At 38.5% G+C, this 20661-nt stretch overlaps 1 protein-coding gene across 3 annotated transcripts in view; it reads left to right on the top strand.

Annotated features, from left to right (window-relative positions):
- LOC130877568 (solute carrier organic anion transporter family member 1C1) overlaps positions 1 to 19946 on the top strand; it is a 50704-nt gene extending 30758 nt beyond the window's left edge. For 2 of the 3 annotated variants that reach the window (XM_057774991.1, XM_057775008.1), the window contains 6 exons: positions 4807 to 5002; positions 9772 to 9937; positions 12971 to 13155; positions 14233 to 14297; positions 17122 to 17239; positions 19122 to 19946. In XM_057774991.1, coding sequence (XP_057630974.1) covers positions 4807 to 5002; positions 9772 to 9937; positions 12971 to 13155; positions 14233 to 14297; positions 17122 to 17239; positions 19122 to 19344 — 953 coding nt within the window. In that variant the 3' untranslated portion in view covers positions 19345 to 19946. The remainder of the gene's footprint in view (positions 1 to 4806; positions 5003 to 9771; positions 9938 to 12970; positions 13156 to 14232; positions 14298 to 17121; positions 17240 to 19121) is intronic. The other variant, XM_057774999.1, reaches the window with a different exon arrangement.
- Positions 19947 to 20661: the final 715 nt, after the last annotated feature.

Below are 20661 nucleotides of genomic sequence, written 5' to 3'. Positions count from 1 at the left end.
AATACATTTCTACTAAAGTTTTTATATAATATGAAAGACAAGGTTTAACCAGAATAAAGAGAAAAATAACAATCAAATAAACCCAAACCTCTTCCCAGGAATTTGAACGAGAGTCCTTGTCTTCGAAGATGTGCCTGGTCCTCGTTATTCAACATCATACAACATTGCATCCAGGCTCTTGTTCTCTCCCACAATAGAGTCATGATGAGGTTTTTAAAGTTTTCTAATTGAAACCTGTTTTTCATAGAAGAAAATTAAGAATATTATTTAGAGAGAGATGTTTCTAACAGAAAATTAGGACTGAAGAGATGGCTCAGTGGGTAGAGGCACTGCACTTGCAGAAGGTCTTAAGCCCTGAGGAGGATCCCTAAGGTAGTTTTAAAACACTTAAAATTTTTACTAGTTTTTTTTGTGGGAGCCACAGATTCCTTGGGCTCACAAATAAACACTAGGGAAACCAGAAATGTTAAACACACAGGGCTCTCTTTAAAGGTAGATATATAACCTGTTTTCTGCCCAGAAGTTTAGGAGCAGAAGTGGATAATAGCCTGATAACCTTTGTGTTGTAAAGAGGGCTGCTTGTTTATCTTCCCAACACCCAGCATCTCATACTCGAAATAACCACAGGGAACTGTATTAGTTAAATCAGTGCTTGGCCTATTAGCTCTAATTTCTTACTGGCTAACTGTTACGTGTTAATTTAACTCATTTTTATTATTTTATATTTTACATGGCCTACAGGCAAGGTTCTAGCATGTCTGTCTTTGGTGCTGGCTCCATAACGTCTCTCCTGACTCTGCCTTCCTTCTCTCAGCATTCAGTTTAGTTTCCCCTGCCTTGCTCTGTTCTACCCTATCAGGCCAAGCCAGTTCCTTTATTAATTAATGGTATTCACAGCATGCAGAGGGGAATCCCACATCACCTCCCTTTTCTGTTTAAATAAAAAAGAAAGGCTTTTTCTTTAACATAGTAAAATTACATTTAACAAAACAGGTGTCAAGCAAGAATTAAAGTTACAACATTTATATATACTTTATCTTTTGTCATAACTAAGGAAAACTATAATTATAATTATAAATTCTTCAACTTCATCAAAGACTCCAGAAGGATATAATATTACCGAAGTCAACAGGACGTGCATTGTAAGCAACTTCTAAAACTCTAGAAATGATAGAGACATCTTGCTGCCTGGACAGTCAACCAAAGCTCTTCTGTACCATTGGGACATCCATCTTCAGCCTACAGGCCCATAGTATCCAGTAAACTTTTCCACAAAGCAGGAAATTTTAAAGACAGTTCTGCCTATATTGGCAGTTTATCAGTCACTTTCTTCTGTGTCCTGAATGTGTCTGGCAGACTCTTTCATGAAGCAGGAACCCCAAAGGCCCTTTCTCACCTTTAGGCAAGTTTAACAGTCATTTTTCTGTGGGTCCTGCATGTCCAGCATACCATCAAGCAGTCCAGGCAAGAGCAGTTTCTTGCCCAAGTAGCTAGCAAACTCTGTAAGGAGCCTCTTCGATGTCCATCATCCTCTTGAAGTATCTTGGTGCTGCCAGGAACAGATGTGTCTTACTGTCATGAAAACTCTTAAGTTCTTGGAACATTTTAAATGTCATGTTCTGTAGTTCTTTGAAGTGGTTGAAGAATACCTATCTATCTGAAATATATACTTTGTACATCTAGAAAACCTAACTAACATGATTACAGGTTTGACTATTATAGATGACTATTGAGCTATATTTCTTAATTATCCATTACAGCTTTAAATGAGCTGGAAAAGCACAATACCTTAATCAAGAGCAGAAAGTTTGTATCAATAAACCAAGGTCCATATCAATGCAAATTTCTATAGCACCTTTGTGCTATCTGTGTGGCCAAGATCACACCAAATCCTCCCCCAGACTCTTATCTTGAGCTTGTTTTCCTCATTTAATCTATAGAACCCATCTTTATGGAAGAGACCATGAATATGTTACAAAGAGTTTCAATGTAATCATGTCTTCAGCTTTGTTGTGTACATGAGAGTGAGTTAATTATCACCAAGAAACTTTTCAGCAAATTATGCTGTGCTTAAATATGCCTACAATAAACTACTTGGGGTCAGACTCTCTGTGTTTGAACTAACACCAGTTACTGAGTTGTGTTGACCTGAACTACCTTATTCCCATTCCCAACCCCCCACCCTCTGCCACCACTGCAGATTGTTACTCTGCTGGCCATGATGTTTGGAAAGGCCTTTGCTGTTCTTTGAGATGTTCATACATAGATACCCTCATTTCTGCATGCAACTTCCCCCAGATTCACTAACCCCATATTCAATATTCAATATGTTCACTGGAATATATATAATGAATACTATTCAGTGAACATATTAAATATTGAATATTGAAATAGGTATATTAAATATTTTAATATTTTTATATGTATATATAGATAGAGTGTGTATGTTATATATATATTGAGTACAATTTATGCTGCCCGTACACTCATGGATATGGGATCATCCACTGAAGCATGGTCCACCCAAACATCCTCACTTTTAAGAAAACTGATTATCCCTCCCCTAGCACCCACCAACAGTCAATAGCTCCTCAGTTAGGAATCCTGAGTCCTTCTCTCATACATGCTGAAATTTTGGCTACTTTGAACTTATGCAAGTAACCATGAGTTCACAAGTTCAGGCTCTTGTCATGTCCAGAAGACTGCTAACTGGGGTTTCCCAATGTTCTCAAGAGTACAATGTTTTCTGTATTTATTGAATGTGTGTTTATAAAAATAGGGCTGCATTATTTACTTTTCTGTTGTTGTTATAAAATACCATCCCAAAAGGGAACTTATAGAAGAGTTTATTTTGGTTTATGATTCCAGAAGGGCGAGTCTATCTTAGTTGGGTAGTGGCATGGCAGCAAGTGGCAGGTATGGTGTCAGGGGCAGGAAGACGAGAGCTTACATCTTCAAATACAAACACAAAGCAGAGAGAGAACTGGAAGTAGAATCAAGCTTTCAATTCTCAAAACCTCTTTCCAGTGAAGTACTTCCTCAGGCAAGGCTGTACCTCCTTATAACTTTAACCAGCTCCTCAAACTGGAGACCAAATGTTCAAATGTCTGAGTCTATGGATAACACTTCTCATTCACATGACCACAAGAACTAACACTAACATAATAGACACAGAATCCATAGCAGAGCTAACTTATAGGCTAGAAAATGGAAGGTTACACACACACACACACACACACACACACACACACACACACACACCAGAAAGAGAGAGAGAGAGATTAAGAGAGAGAGCGAGCTAATTCTATCTTCACATTTTTTTTTTAATTAGGAGAAACTGTTAGAATGAACGAATTTCGATCACAAGTAGCTAGATACTTTACATTCTTCCTAGAATATGTTCCTTATTTTTAAAATAGCAATCACATGTCTTTTAGATGTTTGTTGCCCCTTCAAAGTACCAGGACACTTCCATCTCCTTCATCTGCTACACCCCCACACTTCAGTTTAGCTGGAGAGCAAACATAGCATCTCCTTTATTCCATTTTAATAAATTCATATTCAGGTCCTTGTGAAGATTAGCCTATTTCTAACCTAGACCCTACCCTGGAGCTAGTTTCCAGCCTGAGCTGTGTTGAAGGAGCTGCGGGCCTGCTTTTCATCCCGCCCAGCTCCCACACGGCTAGCTTGACACCTGAAATAACAACACACAAATTGTATTCATTTCAACACTGCTTGGTCCATTAGCTCTAGTCTCTTACTGGCTAACTCTCATATCTTGCTTTAACCCATATCTAATAATCTGTGTAGCACCACGAGATGGTGGCTTACCGGGAAGATTCTAGTGTATGTCCATATTGGGCTGGAGCTTCATCACGTCTGTCTGAGGCATCTTACCTCACTGCCTTCTTCCTTCCAGCATTCTGTTCTGTCTTCCCTGCCTACCTGTGTTCTGACCTATCAGGTCAAGCAGTTTTCTTTATTAATCAACCTATGAAACAACAGATAGAGAAAGACCCTTCTATATCAGAGCTGGATTCTAATATGTCAATTTTAATATTAAAAATTACAACCCATAGTCAAATAAAATAGATGGATTAAATGCCCTTTCATCTATTGATATATGGTAGAAACATCTTTAAAATATAAGATAATATAAGAGTAACCAGAGAGGTTATTTCTTTTAATTACATGAAGATTACTTAAAAGATTAAGTATATAATGTGCCTGTTATACAAGAGATGGCTTTCAGGAAGATTAATGTCTACCCAACTGCCACCTGATTGAGAATATTAGTTTTGTTTATCTACCAGAAAGGACATGATTTGATCAGTTCATTCAGTATTAGTGGAACTTCACATTGCGTCATGTGGAATGTGAGACTCCAAGACTACACTTGTGCTATTGTTAACCTGTGACCTTTATTCTCATCCCAAACTCTTGGCATATGATTACCAATAATAACAATATTTTTTATAGTTTAAAAGGACAGCATAGTTTATTTTGGTTATTTATTTATTTATTTATTTATTTATTTTGTTTTTTAGAGACAGGGTTTCTCTGTGGTTTTGGAGCCTGTCCTGGAACTAGCTCTTGTAGACCAGGCTGGCCTCGAACTCATAGAGATCCGCCTGCCTCTGCCTCCCGAGTGCTGGGATTAAAGGCGTGCGCCACCACCACCTGGCAGGACAGCATAGTTTAATGCATCAAAACCATTGGTGAATGTTTGCTGTCACTAAGAACATGTGTGATGCTCAGAGATTTCTTGTAAGCAGTTACTGAATGACATATTTTCTTATTCCTCAGGGCTTATCAACATTCCTGCAGTGGCCCTTGGAATATTCTCTGGGGGAATAGTTATGAAAAAATTCAGGCTGGGAGTTCTCGAAGCTACAAAACTCTACTTGGGATCATCTGTCTTTGGCTACCTCCTCTTCCTCTCTCTGTTTGCGCTGGGATGTGAAAATCCTGGTGTGGCTGGACTGACTGTGACCTACCAAGGGTATGTTCCCTCATGATGTCTTATGAGGAGATGGGATTGTTTAATTCAATTGTCAATAGAATTCTCCAATAAGATTAATGTTTTAAGCCTCATAACTTTCATTTGAAGAAAATTTTTAATGGACTAACTGGCAGTACTTAAAACTTAGAATCCATTATTGTCACCCAAGTTTGTAGTTTCTTCCAAATATAAATTCGAATGTCCTATAGAAATATAAAAATTGCTTAATCTACATCTTTCATTAGAAAATTAACTGGAAGCTGGGATGTGGTGGTGCACACCTTTAATCCCAGCACTTGGGAGGCAGAGGCAGGTGGATCTCTATGAGTCTGAGGCCATCCTGGTATATAAGAGCTAGTTCCAGGACTGGCTCCAAAGCTACAGAGAAACCCTGTCAAGAAAAACAAACAAACAAACATAAAACAAGCAAGCAAGCAAGCAAACAAAGAATAAAACACCAGAAAATGAACCTGACAAATGAAACAATGTAACCATGGGAATACAGAGTTTACTTTGTTGTGTGGAGCAGCGGGCCCAGCTAGCTTTACACCCGAAATAATTACACAGAAATTGTATTCTTTTGAACACTGCCTGGCCCATTAGTTCCAGCCTCTTATTGGCTAGCTTTTACATATTGATCTAACCCATTTCTAATATTCTGTGTAGCACCACGTGCTGGTTTACCAGGAAAGATCTTAACCTGCGTCTGTCTGGAGTGAGAGAATCACGGCGACTGACTGGGCTTCTTTCTCCCAGCATTCTGTTTTGTCTACTCCACCCACCTAAGGGTTTGCTTATCAAATGGGCCAAGGCAGTTTCTTTATTAATTAACCAATGAAAGCAACAGATTAGAAAGAAATCACTCCCACATCATTACTTCTTAGTGAAGTGATGATTTATGGATTTTGGCTATAATTTTCTAATTTGAGAAATAGAATAATAACTATCTTTTAAGATTTGGAAGGCCTAAGTGATGTCATATACATGATAGTTATTAGTACTTGCTTGTCATAAAATAGGAGGAAGAAGCTGCTTTTTCTCTCCTCTGGACTCCTAGTTAACTGGTTTGGTCTTTAGGCCATCTTTCCTAGTCTCTGCTGTGTTAAAATCACAGCAACTTTCCTTAGCTGTTCATCTTGCAATGAGTCTGAAAATCGTGAGTAATTTACATTTCCTGGTTTTGCCCTCATGCCTATGCCATCACATATGTGGTAGGTGATTGGATTGTGTTGTTTCTAGCTTCTTTCTTAATGCAAGACTGGATCTCATAAGACCTACTTCACTATCCCATTTAAGAGTCCTTACCACTCTACCACAGGGAATGCCTGCATCTTTCCAGTTGTTCTACACTGTTTATCTACAGATGCTATTGAACCTCTACCCTGTACCAGAGAGGATCTAGATTAAATCTACCAGACTGCAGATGTTACTGAACCTCTACCATGTACCAGAGAAGATCTAGATTAAATCAACCATACTGCTTGAAGTCCTGCAGAGGTAGAAAGGCAGACTATCCAAATCTTGTATTTATTAGTTTCTTGTTTACAGTGCTGTGACCAAATACCTATCAAGAAGCATTTTAAGAAACGTGGTGTTGATTTAGGCTTGCGATTTGAAGGGACATATACAGCCCATCATGGAGGGGAAGGCATAGAAGCAGGTGACCCTGTGAGTTTTTGAGTGCATAGGAACTACATGTTCATATCTCATCAGACCAGGAGACAGAGATGGGACAGGAAACAAGGCTCTGACTCAGTGACCTACAGACCCCACCTCCCAAAGCTTCCACAACCTCTCAAAACACCACCACCTAATGTTAGAGTCAAGTATTCGAACACCTAAGCTTATAGAGGACATTTTTAATCCTCTGTATCTCCTGTATTCTACCTGATCATCTGCCTAGGGTCTACATTCTAGCCTCCATTTTCTTCACCAACATGATTCCTTCTGCTTGTAACTAACCACACAATGTAATATCTCTCATTTAAAATGAAAACAGTGAATGCAAAGTTAAACATAATGTATGCCTAGCAGGGCTTGAGAATGAAGAGTGGTCAGCAATAGACATTAAGTGTTAATGGTAATGATGAATCAGTGGAAGGCTCTACATGGAGTAGATGCCTTGTGCTATTTTTGACTGCACCTTTTGTATTTGTTATAGACCGGGATGGTGGAATCATTTGTAGTTTTCTGTTTATAAAGCATATGACTTCCACTTTCTAATGCATAGCCTCTAAACTCTTATACAAGTTAGTTTTGCTAACCTTCTTAGAAGGAAAGTGAGTTTTTAAAAGTTAATTTGCTCTCCAAACTTAGCATCTATCAAGTGTAGGTCTTGACTTTGCACATAGGCATGACTCACAGTATACTATTCTTTCTATGTTATGCTGTTTCTAAGGCAAAAGCAAATACATAAACAACTGCTGAAAATTTTGAGGTTCATATTATGAGTACTTCCATGATAAAAGATGAAATATTTTAAAGAAATAAAAGATAATATGACCATTGAGTACTAGCCTCTTCAACAGAGTCACCTTGAGAGACTGTAGCTGAATGACAATCGTGCTGCCATTGTTTGATGCATTCTGAAGCTCCTCTTTCAAAATTGCCTCCCATACTTTTCAAACATCCTCCACAGTGGCAGATTTAACCTTTGAGAATAGCTGTGCCATTGAAAGCAATTAAAGAAAGGCAACACCACTAGGAAAACACCCCACTGCTTACTACAGCTCTCTGAAAGAAAAGTTTCATTGGGGAATAAACACTCTAACATGTTTGTTGAAACTCTTCTTGTAATTAAAAATTTAAGTCACAACCCTACTGTCAAACCCATCCTTCATAAGACGAGTTTGCAATTAAAGTCTGTCCTAGATGGCAAAGTAAACGTATCCCCAGTAATGTAAAATAATTAACTTCAATGTAAAATGCTTCCCCTGGGATTGTCCTGTGTTGCTTTGTTTGAAATGGTTATTTTGATTCCAGACACCCAAGAGGTCCTCTACTGACAAGCTTGAGATACGGCAACTGAGGGTGTATCTTTTCTGTAGTAAGGAGAACAATGCTGGCATGAGGACCGGAATTTAGATGCAACAGACCTTGGAGGGTCCGTGCCTAGCTTTGTCACTAACGAATGGTGTGAGTTTGAACAAGAGCCCTGCCTAAATATGCATGTGAGTGGGTGGCCTCCATCACACCAAGATTTACTGGAGGTCCAATCATCTGCAACCTTGACCTCACAGGACCTTTAGCGGACTGATACTGATGCTGAGCTTTTAAGGATATTATTGTCATTACAGCTTCAGATGGAACCATTTATCTTAGCCATAAGTTAACACTTCATGGAAGAGAAGATTAAATGTTTACAGAGGACTTTCCTGAGACCTAGGAAAATGGGAAAATGCCCTTTTGTTCTGTCTGGGGTGACATTTCAGATGGCCCAATCCAAAGCAGCCCAATTAGATGGACAGTTACCTCAGTTAAGAAATTACTGCTGTAATTACATAGGAAATACACATTAGAAGCAAGGGCCCAAAGCACTGGTTCTTTCTCTAAACACCACCTTTTGATGAATGTGATTTCAATGCTAACATGATTTCAATATTAACATTAGGGAGACTGAAGCAGGTGGTCTGAGAGTTCAAGCCCCACCCAGGTTATATAGCAAGACCCAGACTCAATTGAAAAGACATTTTTTTCTTTGATGATTTAGTTCCCAGAAACTATGTGTCATGCTCGACTATGTGCTAAGAATTATATTTGACACCAGCATCATAAGAATAAATAAACAACCTGATCTGGCCTCCACATTTTATATATTTCAAAATATTATTTGTTCATTTAAGTAGCTAAAGTATCTGCATAAAAATTTATTAAGGTGATAGATCAACCCAAAATAAAATAAAATTAGAAAAAAATATAAAAAAGAAAAGAAAATGAGGAAAGAAACTGAATTATGAAAGGTCTATAAGAATAACACATAGCATGAAGCCAAAATGACACACCCATGGGTAAGTGCCCTGTGAACAGACTAGAAAAAGATAAAAAAGTTCAAGAAAGTCAACAGTTGGAAGATAAGTACTATTCATTAATATTTATAGACATTTTTCATCCTCCCAAAGCTGGCACTTCAGAGTGCTGCAATACATTTTTGTGGCTAAATGAGTTGGCAGTTCATTGAATAATGTGGAATAATGTCAGCAAAGACGACAAAGGATGCAGAAGACCTCTGTACACGGGGAGAATAGAGGGACAAAGGATTCATGGTGCATTACTGGAAAGACATATGCAACTAGATATATGGTGGTTCAGTGCAAGCAAGAAGGGTGTTCCCTGTTAGCTGCTTTCATTTATTGCTATAACCAACACCTACCATACTGATGTCCACACCACTGAAAAGATAGCATGTATAATGTCATAAATGGGCCTTGAATTTTACTTTTTTATCTTGAAATCATGGAGGGAACCACCTCTGCTCGGAAATTTACTACAGAACACTGGAAGCAGGAGACTTTAAATAAGACCTTTCAGCTAAGAAGTGGATGTGACTAGGATTGGTAAACCTCTTAAAATGGGGCTTAAGGGAAAGTCAGTTAACAGTTGGCTTATATTTAATATTTAGATGCTGAAACTTTTAACACAACAATTGTATATTCAAAAGACAAACAGTTGTCAATATAACAGCATTTATATGACTCAAGAGCATTGACATTTTAAAATCAGGATCTTGCCTGCTAAGAGGTAATATTTTATACTGTTACGTTTCTTTTCAGAACCAAACCTGTTTCTTATCATGAACGAGCTCTCTTTTCAGATTGCAACTCAAGATGTAAATGTTCAGAGTCAAAATGGGAGCCCATGTGTGGGGACAATGGGATCACATATGTGTCAGCTTGTCTTGCTGGTTGTCAATCCTCCAGTCAGAGTGGAAAGAACATTGTAAGAAATCTCTCCTAATGTATCTGCCTGTTCGCTGGCTATCATGTAGACCTGTGTTGCTTCGTTGGGGTCTTGGGAGGTGACCCAGGCAGAAGCCATGGTTCCGATCCAACCCTTGTATTTATATGGAAATATTGGGAATTTAAAACACTCTTTTTGATCTACAGCTGAAATAGTTAAGGAAAGAATTAGTCATGAAGCAGGTATAACAACTTTCATAATTGTTTAGTCTACACCTATCATTTTATTGTGAAAAACATTAGCCAAGAATAAGTCCCAACAATCATATAATTTCACTTGTAAGGTCTGCTTTAGGATCTGTGTCTCCTGAACTAAGGCCAGTAGATACAGGAGGTTTTAGGAATAGCACAAATATAAGAGGTTATGAGGTCTGTATTTAAAAAGACATGGATTCAGGAGCCCAGAACTGATTCCAGGGAGGTTAATGGTTCTGAAGCAGCTCTGCTTGATCAGGAGTCGGCACTGCAGAGCTTCTGGAGAGTGGAATGGAGCCAGAACTCTAGGCAGGAAGCTCGCTCAGCTGTCCAGGTGAAATCACTCATGTACTTGAGATGGCTTGAACTGCAAGCGCTTGTTCCTCACAGACAGGAAGTCCAACTGAAGGTGCCAGTGGGTTCATTGCAAGGTGAGGGCTGGCTACGGGGTTGCTGACATCCTCAGGGCAGAGGGCAGAAAGGACTAGGTGTCTGTAGTAGTCAGCCTTTTCACTCCCACAGTTAACTAAGAGAAAGCTTTTAAAGAGAGGAAAGCGTTGTTCTGGTTTAGATTCTCGGCATCTTTGGCCATGGACCCTAGGCTTGCCGCTTCCGGACCTGTGCTGCTGCCGTTTACCCTGCAGCAGCTGTGTGATAGAGGCCATTAGCCTCACAGGAACTGAAGGGAAAGCGAAGCAGAAGACAGGCTACATCTTTCCAAGGCACTCATCAGGGACCACTTCTTCCACCTAGCCCCTTCTCCTGCCCTTGACCACCCCAATAAAACAAACTATCACAATCTTTTTCACAAATCCATCAACTGGACACCCAATCCCTGGTACTAGAGGAGAACGCTTCCCGTTTAAATGTTAAAAAGATATTTTTCTAATATGGACACGAATTTCTGAAAACGTTATCTTTACAACCTTTCAAAGCCCTTACCTCCATGTTTCATAGCACGGGAGCTCAATATTCCAATAAGTAAACTGAGATGAGCATTCAGTGCATAGCGGAAAGTAGTTGTGAAGGACACCCTCTTTAATCACACCTTGGCATTTCAGGTCTAACACTGCCTTTCGTAAAAACTGAAAACACATATATATTTAAATATACTTGTTGGCTAGTTATGAATGCTTTGCCCAACACATCTGAGGGCATGCCAGATGATAGTGAGGCACAGGAACAAATAACAATAAAACAAAATCAGGAATAGAACTAAAAACATTTAACCAGAGTCATATATATGTATATATCCTGGAGATATATATGTATATATATATATGAGACTATATATGTATGCATGTATATACCTACAGATATATATGAATTTTTCCAACTTTATTTCATTCATTATTTGCAAATTCACTCTTCAGCGATGAAAATGACAACTTGTTGTCTCAGTTAGTATTTCCACGGCTATGATAAAATACCCTGACTTGGAAAAGAAAGAGTTTATTTCACTTATGCTTCCGCATCGCGGTCCATCATCTGAGGAAGCCAGGGCAGGAACCTAGAAGCAGGAACTGAAACAGAGGCTCTAAATAATGACCACTTACTGACCTGCTCCCTGTGGCCTGCTCATCCTTCTTTCTCATACCATACAGAACCCCCTGAATAGGCATGGCACCCACGACAGTGGACTGGGACCTCCCACATCAATCACTAAATACAAAAACGCTCTACAGACTTGCCTACAGCCCAAACTTATGAAGGCAGTTTCTCAGTTATAGTTTTTTTTTTTCAGATAACTAGAGCTTCTGTCAAGGATTAAGACTCTTTTAATATCAAATAGATAATAAATGCCAAGAGATTCTCAATTCATAAATAAACTGCACAGAAATAACCCATGAGTGATAAAAATTACTTCTTTATGTTCAAGATTTAGTTGACTTTTATGCATAAAGATTATTTTCCCTAAAAGACAATGTAAATTCTTCCATACCTTCTAATTCTGCCCATTTATTCAATGTTTTTATTTTCTTAAGTACTGAAAATGAGGTCAGTTTTAGGCTCTGGATGTGTAGTAGTGACAAGGTAGGGTGTCCTCCTTTCATAGAGGCAGTATTCTAATAGAGATGTCATTTAAAATTAAGTGCATTTACTGGTGACAGGGACTGAGTTAGGATACAAGGGCAGGCAGACGGGCTGTGGTTTAAAAGGGGAGGTCATGGAGTTCTCTCATGAAATCTCTAAGTGTCAAAAAGAAGCAGAACAGGCTTTCCTGGACAGGGAGAAGCAGTACCATGGACATGAGTAAATTTTCTGTGTTTAAGCTTTGTCTATATGGCGGGGGTGGGGATTCTAGGATAAAACATGCCTGTAAAATTGCCCTGTTGGAGCCATTGTGTAACCAAAATAGAGGACAATCAGGCAGATTGTTGATCAAAGAGATCAGGGTGAGATCTGGGAGCTACATGATAGAGAATGTATAATTCACTACAATGATTTGGGATCCTTACAAATGTTTAATGAATACTAATTTCGGGTTGAAGTCAGTGAGAGAATTTGAACGTTCACTTGGTTGCTATGTGGAAAGCAGATTGGCGAGAGAGGAAGAAGTTGAGCACAAAGTTGACCATGATAATGATCAAAGCATGAAATAGTAGTGATACTCATGTGTAGACTGTAGCTCGTGATTTAAACAATGAAATACTCTATTAGAGTTCACCTTAATATATGTTAATATAGCAAAAAATTATGCCCCCATCGCTCATGTAAGACATGTATATTTTACTCAGAGTATTTTAAAAATAAATTGGTAACTTCTGATTTTATTAAATACACCTCAATAATTGGACTTCTCTCTACTGTGTTGCAGATGTTTTCTAACTGCACTTGTGTGGGACTTGCAGCCCCTACGTCAGGAAACTGGTCAGGCATGATGGGCAGGTGTCAGAAAGATAACGAATGTCCCCAAATGTTTCTGTATTTCCTTGTGATTTCAGTCATCACGTCATATACCTTATCTCTAGGTGGCATACCTGGGTATATATTACTCCTGAGGTGAGTACTGAGTCTCCTTGCTACAATTTCACTATCAAATGTAGTATATATTCTTCTCCATGGTCATGATTCTTGATAGCTTGTTGAAATAATTTCCCTGGTCCCTGATTCCACTGTCAGATGAATCCACTTTAGGATTTTATATAAAAATGTAGCTGAATAGAGTTTCCTTATTTCAGCGTGTTTGCAAACCCTTGATCTAGAGCAATGTTAAAACCTATATCATTGAAGGTTTGCGGTAAACACCATGTGGGGCTTCTAATGTTGGAGGCAGTATTCATAACACAGATAAAATGTACCTTCCATTAAATATGCTTTCATCAAATGTATGCAATAAACAACTAGAGATATGTTTAATAACACAGTGTTTTAAATTGATCGTTTTGATCTATAGGCTATAATATTTTACATATTCTTGCTAAGACTGGAATTTTCCAAGGTAAGTATTACTTTTTTTTTTTTTATCAGATGAGGATTCTTATCCATGAATATTATGTGAATGACTTAAAACAATTTAGGACCCTAAAATATGCACTCTTTTGCATCTTTTAATTAGAATATATGTTTTAAAGAATGATTTAATAGAAATTAAGCACTGATTTCTGGTATAAATCATATATTTAAAAATGGGGGAATTTTAAATTTTATGTCACTCTTTAAATGAAATTAATATAATTAAAGAATAATAAATAATTATTAGATAACCATGAACAGATTAAAGATTGTATGAAAAGCTGTGTGTGTGTGCACATGTACATGTTTGCATCTGTATAGGACACATCTGTGTGGGTGTGCACTCATGAGCAGGCCCAGATTGATGTTGGCAATCTCATCAAGTGCTCTTCCAGTGTTCTTCTGCCTTATTCACTGAGGCAGCATCTCTCAGGCAGAACTTATGTCCGTGTTGCTAGCTCTGATGATTGCCTGTCTCTGCTTTTGAGGCAGAAAGAACAGGCCCACTCATTTATGTGGGTTCTGAGTGTCTGAACTTCTGGTTTCACAGTTGTATGGCAAGTGCTTCAACTATTGAGAAGTCTCTCAGGCTGTATTTTCTAACTGGTGCTTTTCCTATTTTAGGTGCATTCAACCACATCTTAAGTCTTTTGCTCTGGGAATCTACACCTTAGCAGTGAGAGTTCTTGGTAAGTATAATAAAATGGGATCATTTTTTTTCTTCTCTTTCTAAAATAGTGTGTGTGTGTGTGTGTGTGTGTGTGTGTGTGGTTTATTGTCAGAGGCCCCAGAAGTGTCATGGATGGCAAAGAAATAGTCTGTGAAAGGTAAAGAATGAAGCTCAGATCAGCATCACTTTAGCAGCCTCTGGGTCAAAACTTCCCGAGTCTGATCTTGTGGTTTATTTTACTTACACAGTAAAACTTGGGAGTGGGGAAACTGCCACAGTTACCACAACAAAAGCTTTAGTGATGACTACATGAAACTCCCTTGCAAATGAGTAAAGCACCTGTGACCTTTTTATAAGAATGAGTTCTGTTGGCTGATAAACAGCACTCAGGGTAAGGGCCTAAGGAGAAGGGATTGGTAATAAGCATAAGAATAGATTCTATTGATGGAGGACCAAAGTACTTAGGCCTTCTTTCGTAAGGAAGGTTTCCATTCACTGATAGACAAAACTCAGGATTGAGATCTAAACAATGCTCAGGATTTGGGGGCATTCAGGAAGGCTGGCTTCATAGAATAGTAAAAAGATTACCAGGAAATCATTTGCATTTACCTAATTGTTTTTTGTAAACAGTCAATGAAATATTTCAGGTGAGAACTATGTACGTGACATTGTGTGTCATTTTGCCCTTTCTGTTGTAAAGACCTGACTTCAGTGTATACTATCACTGAATAATGTTCTCTTTGTAAATATGAGGGCCCTAACCCTCATCCCTCATGAGAGATTTGTTGATAAAAAGTGACCTGTGAGATGATGTCATTATTCCACTTTTGGCATATGTTTTGCCTGAAGCTGATATGACTATAAATGATTCTAAATTAAATCAATTATATTACAACTATTCATAAAACTTCAATAGATCTTAAGCAGGCTGTATTTCAAAAATAATTCCTGTTTATTATCAAAAGGCTGTTTTTCTTGATGGTATCATAAATGCTTTAGGATGAGTGTAGTAAGAGCACACTATTTTGTGTAACTATATGCTGTGGTTTGAATATGAAATAATATGCTCCCCAGGTTTCATTTGTTTGAGTGTCCACCAGATTCCAAGCTGGTGTCACCATTTGGAAGGTTGAGGTATCTTTAGGAGGTGAGACCTAGCTGGAGGAGGAAATCTCTGATAGGGCTGGGGTGAGGCTTGAGGTCTGTAACTTGGCAACTTCTAACTGTAGTTTTCCATGCTTCCTGCTCTAGCCATTTACCAAGCATGCCCCTGCTGCATGGGCCAAGCATTTTGGCATGCTTTCCCTACCATGGTTTATTCAAATACCTTGAACTCTATGCTTAAAATAAACCCTTCCTTTGTTAGCTGTAAAAATGTTGGAGACTCATAAACAACAACAGCAATGGTGCAAAACGGATGGCCAACTTTTTGCAATACATAAAAAGAAATGAAGCTGTAAACGCCTTTTAATCCTGTCATTATGCTTTTGTTAAAACTTGATTGTGAGAATTTACCTTTTCTTCATAGGATTGTGCCCTCACTAATCAGTTACTGAGAAATGATGAGCATTGTAGCATGAATAAGAAAGGAACTGCCTGTGCCTGCATAGTTTGGATCTAGCATAAAACACAATTAAACAAACAAGCTGTTCTGAGAACATTAAGGGTTGGTGAAAGGGACTGAGCTGTGTGCTAGTGAGCAGAATTAATACATTTTAGGCCATTGGAATGGCCCTTTCCGAAGGGAATTATTTGAACTGAGATACAACGGGTATATGAGCATTAAAAAGAGGGAGGTAGGGAGGCAGAGAGGTAGGGTGGTGGTGCAAATCTTTAATCCCAGCACTTGAGAGGCAGAGGTAGGAAGATCTCTGTGATTTGGAGGCCAGCATGGTCTACAGAATGAGTCTATGACAGGTTCCAAAGGTACACAGAGAAACTCTGTCACAAAAAAAAAGAAAGAAAGAAAAAAAAAGAAAAGAAAAGTAAATTTAAATTTATTTCAGACAAAGAAAGCTTCTCAGGGTATTAGGCAAGAGGACAGAGCATTTTGAACACTGAAAGACATTCAGTAGTCACGCCTTTAATCTCAGCACTCAGGAGGCAGAAGAAATCTCTATAAATTTTAAAACAGCCTGGACTATGAGATCTAGTTCCAGGACAGCTAGGGCTGTTAACAGAGAAACCCCATTTCGAAACAACAAACAAACAAACAAACACCAAACCAAAAAAGACAAGAAAGAGATTCAATAAATCTAAGATCCAAAATATAGTGTTTGGTCTTGGAACAAATACCTTGCGAAATTATCTGTGTAGTTACTTGCATAGTAAATAGGTTATAAAGAACCCTTAGCTATTGCTTTTATTTGGGGTAGAGTTTCTGGGAATTGAACCTAGGGCTCTAAAGTATGCTAGGCAAATTCTCTGCCAGTGAACTGTACACATATCCTTGCTAAGCTTTACCTTGGAGCAGTAGAGAGGAGAGTATACGAGATGTGCCAGGATTTGGGATGTATTAAAAGTGAGAGAAGGGCTCAAAGATGCCATCCAAGCTCACAGCCCTGGCCACTTGGTGATTCAGTTGAAAGAGAAGTTCACATTGATGAGTATTTACATTGAGTGTGGTGTGCCAGGAGCTGTACACCTGGATTTAAGCTAGCGAGAGTTTTTGTATGAGTCCGGTGCTTGTGACCAAGCACTGAGCCATAAAGAGGTCTCTCAAAGAGGTCTCAGTGAGTAACTAGCTTTTTGTCTCCCAAACAGTGATTCCTGGGCTCAAGGTAAGTAGTTCTGGGTTACCATTCATGACAAAACTTAGATGCAATTATTTGTATTTCTTACAGCAGGAATCCCAGCTCCTGTATATTTTGGTGTTTTGATTGACACTTCATGCCTCAAATGGGGGTTTAAGAAATGTGGAAGCCAAGGATCCTGCAGATTGTATGATTCTCAAGCTTTCAGGTACAATGTCAATCCAGTCCCAGATTCCGGTGCTACTGCATTACATCCTATGCAACATCCTTGACATGTAGAATTTCTTATGTGGTTTCCATGTTTCTAAGATGAATCAAAAAAAAAAAAAACAAAAAAACAAACTGGGAACTGTTTCATGTACCAATTCTGTTATTTGCTATTTGACTTAAAAAATATGTATTTCCCAGTGTTAATACTGAATTTCATTTAAATGTCATCATTATTTTGTACTTAATTTTTAAGTTATCATATGAAGTAATAGGATTCATGAATTTATATAATTATGATGCTTTCACACATATGTATCATTATACTTTGTTCTAATTTATCCCCTTTCCAAGTAATTATTTTTTTAATATGATGAAAATGAGTCAGGTAAAATGCCTCACCCCTGCAATCCCAAAATTTAGGGGGCTAATAGAAGAGAACTAATGCTCACTTGAGGTCGACGTGGGCTGTATATGTCCTAAGCTAACCTGAAGCTACAGAGTAAGCATCCCTCACACACACACACACACACACACACACACACGTACACCACACACATACACACATGCATACCATACACACCACACACACCACACACACATACACACACACCACACTCAGACAACACACAAACACACACACATGTGCATGTATTCACATGAGAACACAATATGACAAATGATGGAAATTTCTAGAATACAGTAACATTTTTGAAAGTTTGTGTACACTAATAGCAAGACATTCCCTGATACTCAGATGCATTTAAATGTAGGTCACATTCTGGGTTTAATTCTATTCTTTTTTAAACTGAGCCAAACTGTACCATTTACGTCAGTGCTAATCCCCTGGGCAAGATCAGGATTTGGCTCTCAATCCGTCCGGCTCTTATTGCCAAGCTGATGTTCAATTATTCCAGTACTTGAAATGCATAAAAGTAAAAGGCTTCCTCTGTGTGGGTGAGTGTGTCTGGGGTGGAGAGTGTGGTTTTCTCACTACGGTATCATTCAGTTCTGTTCATCAGACCTTTATTCTCCTTATTGCTGAAAGCCATACTCCAATGGCTTAAGAGCAGGGACTTCCTTTTCTTCAAAGGCTTACAAGCCAAACACTTTGTTTCAGAGAAATAAAGCTGAGTCTCCAGCATCTAAGTTGAATGTGAATAAGACGGGTTTTATAGGCTTTGATGGTATGTGTGAAGGGTTTTTGGTTCATGACCAGGGCCGGTTCAGGGGGGTATGATTTGGCATATGCTCTCATTTTCTGTGGCTAAATATTCACTGCAATGTGCCAGTTGTGTGATGCAGGGACTGTGAGACTGTTAGAATATTTACCAAATGACCAGGACAGAGCTTGAAGCCTGTCCGTCTATGTTCTTCTGGTATTAAAAGGCTTCTCAGGGAATAGAGTAAACTGAACATTACATTAATTTGCAGGCGGTTCTGCTCCATTATCAATTATGACCCCATCTTCCAATTGCTTGCTGTAGCTTTTCTTTGGAATGTGTGGGAGGAATGTTTGACACAGGATCACCACAAGACTCAATCAAACCTAGAAACTTTGGAAAGTGGAAGAGACACTTTTAAAATTATACTTAAGACAGCAATAGCCTAACTGGAACAGCCCTGAGAAAGCAGGAAGATGGCTACCTAACTTCAGGGAATCCTCACATAAGAATGTATATCATTTTCAGTAGCTAATGAACAATGCTAAGAGATATGGCAGTGAGCTGCTGGTGGTTCACCAGTGTTCACAGTCACGGGTCTATGCTAGTAAATCTGTATCCTTCGCGAGAGCCATCACCACACTGTTAGAAGCTTCAATTATGTTTTATTTCAAGCTGAGTAGCTGCAACAATTATAACTGAGATTCTTTCCTCTTTTAGACACATATACCTGGGACTAACCACCCTCCTTGGTATGGTGTCCATTTTCCTAAGCATGGCTGTGCTTTTTATTTTAAAGAAAAAGTACGTTTCAAAACACAGCTGCTCCATAGCCACAAGAGGCAAAGCAGTGGCATCTTCAAGCTTCAGGACGGAAGCACGTGCTGCAAGGGATCGTGGGCAACAGCCCAAGTACTGGCCCGGCAAGGAGACGCGACTTTAGGAAAATCACAGAAAACAAACAAACACTGAGGTCATTTTATCCAATACATGAATGTTCTGCAAACAAATAAAATTATAAACAAAAGGGCTTCCCCATGTAACATCTTTCTCCTTTTAAAAGTGTGTCTGCTTTTCTTTTGTTTTTTACTCTAAGCTATAGATGGTAGACCTCAATAAATATCACTAAACATAGAGATGAAAAAATGACTTTAAAACCTTTAACTTATTTATAAATTCCTTTTAATTATTTTTTCATTTGTGCTTCATCTGTGTGGTGTCCGTTGATATGTAAGATGTATTCCTGGGGGGGGGGTCTCTCATGTCAGATTATGATATGTTCTCATTAAACTGAGTCACTTGTCCAGAATACACTTTGAGTCGTTCCTAAGGAGAGCCATTGGTTCTAGATTCTTCTTGAAATGCAGCAGTTGATACAGAAAAGGTTCGTGACAGAGTGGCCTTGAAAGGCTATTTTAAGTTATTAGTTTCCCTCACTAATCATTTACATCTGTTCATTGTGACATTAGAAGCATCCATGGTCATATTGTTGTTACTGTCACTGTGCTTTGTTGTCTGTGCATTCAATGAATTAAAATATTTGAAAACAAATGCTGCCCATATTTCTGTCTAGACAGTCAAATCTCTACTTTATACACAAGGTGTATTCATAAATATATTTAAAAGTTAAGTTTGGGGGTGTGGGTACCTGGAAGGACTGGGGAAGTGAGGTGATCAGAGTGTATTATGTGAAATTCCCAAATAATCAATAAAAATACTATGTTGGAAAAATATAATATCACAGATACTACAAAATGCTTATATATCTGCGGTACTAGTTTATCTAAGGTATATAATGTTTATGTATACTATACATGTACTATATAGTTTGTCTGTACTTCATATATAAAGTAGGGATTTAGACTCTCCAAAGGCTCATTTTCCCTCTGTTGAGGTTGTAGCCTCTAGATGCCATTTGTTTGTCCTGGTTAGTCTTTTGCCACCTTGATACAAGCTAGTGTCATTTGGGAAGGGAGACTCTCAATTGAGGAAATTTCCCCCATAATACTGGCCTATAGGCAAGTCTGACAAGTGTTTTCCTGATTACTGATTGATTGACCTCCTGGGCTGGTGGTCCTGCATTAAATAGGAAAGCAGGCTGAACAAGCCATGAGGAACAATTTGGTAAACAGCACCCCTCCATGGCCTCTACTTCAGTTCTTGCCTCCGGGTTCCTACTTTGAGCTCCCACCGTGAATTCCTTCAGTGATGAGAGGTATAAGGTAAAATAAACACTTTCCTCCACAAGAAAGTTAAGTTT

The sequence above is a fragment of the Chionomys nivalis genome, chromosome 1 (genome assembly GCF_950005125.1).
Source record: "Chionomys nivalis chromosome 1, mChiNiv1.1, whole genome shotgun sequence".
NCBI lineage: Eukaryota > Metazoa > Chordata > Mammalia > Rodentia > Cricetidae > Chionomys > Chionomys nivalis.
This window is presented reverse-complemented; position numbering and strand designations above follow the sequence as displayed.